Source organism: Buteo buteo, chromosome 3 (genome assembly GCF_964188355.1).
Source record: "Buteo buteo chromosome 3, bButBut1.hap1.1, whole genome shotgun sequence".
In the NCBI taxonomy this organism is placed as follows: Eukaryota; Metazoa; Chordata; class Aves; order Accipitriformes; family Accipitridae; genus Buteo; species Buteo buteo.
In genome coordinates, this window is record NC_134173.1 from 54,211,735 (window position 1) to 54,220,847 (window position 9,113).

Below are 9,113 nucleotides of genomic sequence, written 5' to 3' on the forward strand. Positions count from 1 at the left end.
CTGCTCATTTCCCCCTGAAAAAACCAATACTGTGCTTAGTCACATGGCTGTGGGAAGACAGGGAATCAACTCTACAATGAGGTAGCCAACTTTCAAACTAGCTCCTTAAAAACACGGCATCCATTTCTACTTGGTTAGAAGATAAATGCAGAGGGGTGGCATAACTTACTAGCATGACCAGTCTGATTTTTCAGTATTGCTTAATCACCCCATCAAGCAGATGCTTCTGTCCTTAATGGCAGAGAGAAAAATGCCAAGAACTGTAAAGCCACAGTAGCTGAAAGCTTCCTGTCTTGGAGGATTATTTTCATCCTTAGCTATTAGGAGATAGATAATAAACCTATTCTTTTGGTTTGAATTATTTGTTATTGAATAAGCAATATAGGGACTTTTTTGTAATGGAGTACCAAGGCATAATCAGGAAAAGAAAAGTTTGTTCCCAGAACAGACAAACACAGTTTTACAGATGCAATTATCATTTATTCTCATTAAACAGAACTTTTTTTTTTTTGGTGGTTTTTTTTTTGTTTTGTTTTAAATCAAAAGATAGTCAAACTGCTATGAAAAAGATTACAGGCAGAGATCAATTTACAGCTTATTTATAAAGTTAGCACTTTACTTCAGAAAAGCATAATTTTCTTCTTTCTGAAATTAATATTAACTTTCTTAAGCAATTACTTCCATATGAAAAAAATGTGAGTCCCAACAGTAATCTATTCTGTAAAGAAAGCTTAAGACAGTTCAGAGACAAAGACAGCAAAATTCCCCAAAACACAAAAGACATACACTAAACAATTCAAGTGTTCTGTTTTCCCATTTCTGTAATTTGTTCTTATTTAAAATTGTTACTAAAGACCTACTATTACAAATCATTAGTTTTCCATGTCCAGATCACCCATAGTATAACTGTCATACATCCAACCAAACATGTACTTTAATACCTGAATATCCAGTCAGCATCGCAAAGGGCCCTGTCCCGCAATCAAGCTCAGCTGATTTTAGCAGGACTCCCAGAGGTTTCAGGGTTTGCCAGCAGAGAACTCACTGTAAGTTCCTATTTTAGAGGATCCAAAGCCACAATCCAGAAGAAAGCACCCATCCTCAGTAAGTTTAGATTTCAACTGTATGTAAATGCTGATAGTCAATTGTAGGAATAGGATGTAAGGGAGAAGTATTAAATCTAAAACTGCTGTCATAGGATATTCAGTCTCTATTTATAGTCAGGCTGAAGCATCTTGGAGGGGTCCCTGAATAGCGATAGCTTCAATCTCAACTCTGGCACCCTGTGAGAAAACAATGAAGAAATGAACTAGGAATTTAATATATCTATTTTATGAAGAGATTGGATGTATAACACAAGCTTGTAAGAACAGAGTGACATTTGAGGGAGTAATACAACTGTCAGAAGTATAATCTAATTTAGCAATGTTAAGTAATATTGAAAATTCACTTTACTCTTACTTAAGTATCATAACCCCTTATTTCTAGTGTTGTAGCCCTCTTCCACCATAAAGAAATGTATCTCTCCTATTCAGGTCTCTTATATGTGGGAATAAGACTGGTATACTTAGAAAAAAACTAAATACTTAAGAGTCTTCATTAAAATTATTGCAGCTGAAGCTATTCCAGAATAAGAAAAGCTGTTAGAATACTTCAGAAGTAAGGAATTTCAGAATTTTTTTTTTTTTTTTGTAGGCAGAAAAGTGACACTTACTTTGGGCAAAGCAGCAACCTGATAGGCTGCTCTGGCTGGGAAGTTTGTCTTGAAAACTGTAATTTAAACAGAAACATCCACCAATCACTTAACTTTGCTTGATAAAACACAGTTCAAAGTAATCTGTATAAAAAGCAGTCATTGGAACAGTTTTAGGTTCAAGGCTACAAGTCAAATAATCTTCTGTGCCGGCTGTCGTTTCCCCCTTGCTGGTTTTTTTTTGGTCACTGACTTCTCTAACATCTCAGCAAGCTACCATTCATCACCAAGAAGCCAGCTACAGTTGTGATCTAGTGGCCAGTGATAACTTGCATTCTGCTGACACTGCATGGCCTTAACACCAACTTGGCTGAAAAAGAAAGATTAAATCAAAATGGTGATCATCCAATTGCAAACACCAGGGAGTGGGAGAGGGCTCTTTCACAAAAAGAGCAAAAGGGAAAAACAGGCCCTTGCCAAAAGAGTCATGAGCAAATATCTGAGGTTTGCATAAAGTCAACAGGGGGCCAGCCTTACTTATATCAAGGGAAGACAGAGGAAAAATAGGCCCTTGACCTATTCCTCCATTCCCAATTAGGCCTGGCACTCAAGGATATTAAAAGAACAGGGGGTGGGTGGGAAGGGGGGGTATTGGTAAGGATATATGAGCTGAATTTATAGAATCATAGAATAGTTCAGGTTGGAAGGGACCTTTAAAGATCATCTACTCCAACCCTGCCCCCGCCACAGGCAAGAACATCTTTCACTAGATCAGGTTGCTCAAAGCCCCATCCAACCTGACCTTGAACACTTCCAAGGAATTTGCATAATTAAATTGAAGTTTTACTAGTGAAAGTTAACACTAAGCTTAGAAATAGTAATTTCAGGGTCCAACCAAAGAACAGCAACAACTGCTTTCTTGAACTACAAGTAGGAGGCAACAAGTAACTAAGTATCCAGCAGGTCTGTTTTTACCCTGCTTAAACACACACACAATTCCATTTTGACATGCAGAAGATTGTGTTGATAGCTCATCAATAAAAGACTTCATTCAAGACCAGATGTTGCTATCTAATTAAAAGCCATGTAAATAAGGAACTTCTGTGCATACTTGCCCAAATTGTTCTGCACAATATGGCTCATTGGAATCACCTTTTTCAGTCTACATTGTTTTATTAAGCAAGCATTATTCTGGTTTTTTGTTAAGTGGAGCAATGTGGCTCACCATTGTATAAAAATGAGCCCTGTGTCATAACAATAACCCACAAATCATTCAAAGATGCAAATAGACATTAAAGAAATGGAGATACAAAATCTGAAATTAAGCATTTGAAGGCTGCCTACAGTAGAATTATATTAGGGACAACACAGCATCTATCAAGTTAAAAAGGCATGGAAGATCAATCTATAGGGATAGCAGGAGCTGATCTTCACATGACAGTGAGTTAGTGGGATGCTAGGACACAAATTCACAAGAAATTAGGCTATGCTTGATCTGGTGCTTGCAAATTGAATTTTATTTTTTTAATTGCTTTATTTCTACTGGAATTTTAAAGAATCTGGAACTACATCATCTGAGTCATTAAAACACTTTGCTTACTGTGAACATAATTTGTTCCACAAGCCATACTGGTAAAACAGAAACAAAAGATCTACTTACATTGTTTGTAAATATCATTAATATCATTGAAGTCCTTCATGTCTGCCATCAAAACTGTAGTCTTCACAACTAGAAATTACATAACTGCAGTTATTTTAGACCTCTGACTTGTACATAAAAGTTCAAAATCTTCAGTGCATTTCTTCCTTTTATTTCATAAATTTCCCTCAAGTATTCTAAGCATTTTGAAAAGTTTTGCAAATGGATATTGATCACTAGAGCTACTACCTAGAGAACCACCTAAAAAATCCGAATACCTAGTATGTAATAAAACTTTAAGGAATTAGACATTCCTGACCATATCTGAAAATACCTGGTTTAAATTTCATTCTAAGCCAAATTCTTCCAAGAGGCACACAACTGATAAGCAGGTCTATTAAAAAAGCTGTTCTTAGCCAACTGTTGGCAATAGATTATATCACACGTAATATCTGCTACCAAAAAAGTCCCTAAAAGGCCTGAAAATATAGTCCACGCTAGAATTTTTTACCCATGGCTGCCCAAGCCAGCATTAATCCTGGTTTGGCTCCACTATTAGAATCCTCTCCCCAAAAAGTAATGAAAGTGCCTAGAATACTAACACCATAGACAGAAACCTGCTTTTACCTGGAGCAAAGCATAGGGTGCTTGAAATATCTGTAGTCAGTTGCAGCTCTGTCTATACCTGAGCTTCCCTAGTTAGAGTTAAAATATTAGTACCATGAGCAGAAACTTCTGGTGAAAGGCAGTGTTCCATTGATACCCATCACAAAGACTTGCACGTTGATTTATTTCTTTTATTTTTTAACCCAGACTCATGATTCCTTTTGTTTCTTCCAGCTATTGATACCAACTGAATGTTTAGCAAACAGCTTTTTTTTTATTTTTTAAAGGTCATTTCATTTTTTTTTTTTTAATCCAGGTAAAAACAACCACTTGTTTGCCACCATCACAGCAGCACTTACCATTGCCATAGTCACAGCCTGCAGCTTTCAGGATTTCTCCCATGTTTTTTAGAGCCTAAAGAAAAATGAGACAAAAATCTTTAACTATCAGCAGGGTTGTCTTTAGGTAAGTATGTATATATGAGTTGTAACTTGGCTACATCCATGTTATGGTATAAGTTCACCCAGCAAATCTTCAACAGTCCTCGGTGGGTAAGCAAAGTCAAAAATTAAAAGGGAGCTTCTAATAAATCACAAATATTAAACCATTTATTAGATGTAAATGCATGATGCAGCTCCACCTCATCCTATTACCTTACACCACCTCTTTGCTGCTGGGGGAACAATCTTCCCCTGAGTCAAGGCAGGGTTTTTACTGGGATCTGAACCTTTGTTACAAACACTGATCCTTTCCTACTTTCCTACATGAAATACAGATTCCTCACCTGACCTCCAAGTTGTTCAGGTGGAAAATGACAGGGTTAGGATGGAAGGGCTTCCTCCTGCTTCTCCTTCATCTTGGAGGATGTGAAATGTGCTCTCTAGATCTCTTCAATTTCTCATAAGTCCATGTCTAACTAAGCATATGCCAACTCCATTACAAGTCTATTGCTAGAAGACATCTTACCTGCTTAGCTTCTTCCTTTGCCCCTCCAGAGACAAGTTGCCCAGTGGAAGGTTCTATACCTATCTGTCCTGCAATGTACATCGTTCGGTCTACCAGCACTGCTTGACTGAAAAAACAAGTGACATTTTAAGTTTAATGTTTCCCCATCAAAACATTTAAGTATCTGAAAGCACATTTCACATTTTCTTCAGTAGTTTATAATACCTCAGACAGATAGAGGACTGAGGTTATGCACGCACAAGTCTGTACACACAGTCATACATTCAATCTCCTTATGGTTTTGGGAGAGGTGAGATTAGACCACCTAGGGAAGCGCATAGGTCATTTTTTTAGGAAATAAACCTTTCTTCTCACAAAGACACAAGGTATAAGCGCAGCAACAAAACATTAAACTGAGCTACACAGCTTCCACACTGCAGATATCACAGAGGGGAGGCAGAGTAAATAAACACATTTTTTGCACCTGCCCAGATAAACATTCCATCCTAGTTTGAGAAGTAGACAATACCTTTCATCTACATCTCAGCTGCAGAGCAATGAAGGCAAAAAAAAAATAATAAAGAGGGCTGATTAGAAAATTTAACATTTTTCTTCTCAAACAGGCACCATGATAATGAGTCACAGCTGTAAGGTGAAGTACTACACACTAGGTCTCTGGCAGCATTCCTCCAGAGTCACAAAATTGGCCAGTCAGCACACCACCTTGATCACTCCATTCCCAGAACAATCACTCTCCTCTCACCAAATAACCTGAATGACCTGCTGGCTGGGTTAATTCTGAAGAATGCAGAATTCACAAAACATTTTTATATAAATGTCAGGTGTGTTCTTGCTGAAGTAGAGTTGGCAATTATTAATGTCTCTAATTACCACAAAGAGATTAAAAGATTAAAACAAAGACTTAAACTACCTAGCAAACATTATGCAAGAGACATAATTTACTTCCCTTCAGCTGGTGATTAAAAATATTTTGCAAAGAAATTAGAGAAATATTCTTTTGAAAGTGTTTGCGGTGTATTAACCCTGTTTTTCTTATCTCTTCCCATTCCACAAGAAAATTGTTTTGACAGCTCAACAAGCCTCTCAAGTTGCACAAACTAGAGTTAGGCACCTTCCTGAACTACCTAAATTAGGAGGTTAGCTTCCCTTTAATGTCAATGGAAAAAGAAAGGGACTCTGAAAGAGAACATTTTTATTACATCTCTTAATTGAGATTGACTCAGTTGGATTGTCTCAATCCATTGACTTCACAGGGGACCAACCTAATTTAGGGACTCCGTAAAATGATTACAGTTAGGCAATCCAAACAGTGCCATCACTCCCATCTTTCCTTTTATCCCTGACTTACATTCTCCTGTAATTTCATAAGGGGAAAAATAGCCAGTAATTTATCTGATATGGTAAAATATCTTACGTGGTCATCATTTTCTTTATCATCAACTAACAAAACTGGAGTAAATCACAAAACTACACCATTTAAAGAACAGAAACTAGTGAATGAAGTAGTTTTCTAGCTGATGCAGTCTTGTTGATAGAAAATGTGTGTATGAAAATTAAAGAAGTATGTGTGTTTGGTTATTTTCTTTTCTACCATGTCCTGCTTTGTTTGAGGCATAGGCCCTCAGGCCACAAAATTCTGTTTCCATTTGAAGTGCAGAGAACCATGCAACGAGAAGGTACGAGCTCTCTAAAAAAAGACATTGTCTTGTACTGCTTCTTATAAGCAAGTGACACGATGAAACATTTGTCCCAACAGAGGCCTTCTGACAGTCCTAAATCACAAATAATTGGGGAAAAAGCAAGCTGAAGCCTTCTGATACCACTGCCAGATCAACATCTGCAGCAGTCTTATTGGGTCTCCTTCTCTGCTCCTCAACTTCCTTCTCTTGGTATGCTTACTAGTGGAATCCTCCATTCACTGAGACTATTAACAATTTACCAGCTAAAGCATATACTTCTACTGCAGTCAAATGCATGAGCGGAGCTCAGAGAAACTTCAACTACACAAACCCCGATCATGTTTTAACTGCCGATGTATCCTATAACTAGGGTCAATCATAGTTACTCATTAATCTCTGATTCAGCAGAGATCTGAGTTGTGTGCCTAAAGTCTTTCAGGTTTCAGTATACCTAAGTGCACAACTAGATGGACATTATGATGTTAGAAGAACATCATTCATCAGAGAGATGGTGTTAAGAAGCACGTTTTTTAAAGACAAGGACTGCAAAGTTAATTGGATCTTCTTTACACAAATGATTATTGATAAATACAAGAACAGCATCTCTGCTGTGCCTTTTAAAAAGTTTAAAAGCATTAGAGATACATATACACATACATACTCACACATATGTGCCTTTTTATATATCTATCTACCTACCTCAAGGTACTGGAAATTGGATGCAGTAAAGAAAATACAAAACCACGGTAAAAATAGGTCACCAAAAATCACACTGAAGGGCTGTGGGAGAACTGGGAATGCAGCCCATACATCCCAATTCTTCATTCCATATTAAGCCCTCATTCCTCTATTACCATGCTCAGACTCCACAGCAGAGATGTAGCAGTTATTTCTTGTGCAACTTTTGCTTACTGGACTTTGACAAGTTTCCTGAAACCTGATAAACTAAGTTAGTGATAAACTTACTGATGTTAGACCCATCATACAATTAACAGGCTGCACAATAAGCAGTATTTCATCAAGAACTACCAATAAGCACAAAATGTTGGAGTGCAGTTAATCCACAACAGAAGTGGAGAGCTATGTTGAAGGCTAGGCCAGTGGCATTTGTTTGCAACTGAAGAATTGTTGCCTTCCCATGTGTTAGATGTTCTCCTAACTACAAGCAATGCCAGCCCCCTGGCTGCAATCCACCAGTAGTTTATTGTTTACAGAAATTAACCTTCATGTCATGTCTCTCTGCTTCTACACTTTGTATTTCTCTTTCTTTATAATTCCTATAAAGAACACATAGTTTGAAGCTCAGGAAGTTCAGTTTCAAAGTAATAGAGACAAAAACACACCTGGAAGGCACTCGGATGCTACCAGTAGAAAAGTTTAAACCAACAGAGTCTGTGTTTATATTGGGAAAACAAAGCCTGAACGCAGAAGTAAAAATTCTTAGAAAATGCCCTGGTAAAAATCCCTCAGTACCTTAGCTATGAGAGTCTACTATAGTTATTGAACATTTTTTCATACCCAAATAGCAAAGAAAAACCTTTATGCAATTAAAATTGGGATTTTTTTTTTAATTACATTTGGAACTGTTGCAGCAACTTACTTGTGAAAACGTTGAACAAGGTCTTATATATTTTTACAGCAGTTAGTTTTTAGACTGAAAAGCATTTATAACCTGCTGGCAGTCACGTTCAAAATAAGAAGAGATTTGCAATTCCCATGCAGTGAACTCTCCAACTGCCAAAGCACGTCTTGGGTCGGCTCAGCCTCCACTTTGCATCGCCTCCAGCCGGCATTCGCTGCTCACTTCCCTATGCAACGTGCTTTCTTCTAGGCAAGCATTTTTTCCTTGAGAGGAATTATTCCTGCGGTTTTTTTCATTCAGTGCTCATCACTAATTTCAGAATTATTTTCCCAAACTGACTTTTTGAGGGACGTTTTAAAAGCCTCACCTAAAGCGACTGGGACTCCCCGCCGCCCCAGTCAGGCTGCAGTGTGCCGCTAGCACTGCAGACCCCTTCGTGCTGTAGGGCCTCAGGTGTCCCTGGGGGGTTACTGGGGAGGACACCAGTCCCCTCTCGGGGCGGGACGGGGGGGGCACCCTCACCGCAGCCCCCAGGGCTGCCTGACAGACCCCCCTCCAGCGACCTGCTCCCTCTCGCTGAGGCATACCTGTAGGGACCCATTGCAGCAGGAGCCTTAGCAGTGCTGATTATTTTCTTCACGAGCGAGGCCATAGCTGCTGTCAGCCCCCTTCTGCCCTCTCCACAGCGTCCCGCCAACTGCCGCCTTTCCCCCCCCTCCCCCGCCCCTCTCCTCTCTGACGGCACGGCGCGCACGCTGCCCCCGCTACGCACACCCCCCGCCGCAGGGATTTCTGGGAAATGTAGTCTTGGTGGGGGGTGGGGGTGGCGTGTGGGGGCTGCGCCGCGCGCATGCGCAGTGCGAGGGTTCTGGCGGCCGCGTGTAGTGGGTGGAGGCCGCGCCGCGGGTGAGTACCGGGACGGTGCCGGCGCTCGCTCCGCCCGCTGCT

At 39.5% G+C, this 9,113-nt stretch overlaps 1 protein-coding gene across 1 annotated transcript; it reads right to left on the reverse strand.

Annotated features, from left to right (window-relative positions):
• Window positions 1-460: 460 nt before the first annotated feature.
• Window positions 461-8,896, reverse strand: RIDA (reactive intermediate imine deaminase A). The gene is made up of 6 exons (XM_075023666.1): window positions 8,753-8,896; window positions 4,905-5,010; window positions 4,298-4,352; window positions 3,354-3,422; window positions 1,715-1,770; window positions 461-1,283 (listed from the first exon to the last, which is right to left on the reverse strand). Exons 1-6 carry the CDS (start codon window positions 8,815-8,817, stop codon window positions 1,221-1,223), a joined length of 414 nt encoding a protein of 137 aa, XP_074879767.1. The 5' UTR covers window positions 8,818-8,896; the 3' UTR covers window positions 461-1,220.
• Window positions 8,897-9,113: the final 217 nt, after the last annotated feature.

Coding starts and splice junctions, on each gene's coding strand:
- RIDA (XM_075023666.1), bottom strand. CDS start 8,817: ATGGCCTCGCTCGTGAAGAAAATAATCAGCACTGCTAAGGCTCCTGCT. Junction 4,353..4,904: donor CAAAGGAAGAAGCTAAGCAG/GTAAGATGTCTT, acceptor ATTTTTCTTTAG/GCTCTAAAAAACATGGGAGA. Junction 3,423..4,297: donor AGGCTGTGACTATGGCAATG/GTAAGTGCTGCT, acceptor TGTAATTTCTAG/TTGTGAAGACTACAGTTTTG.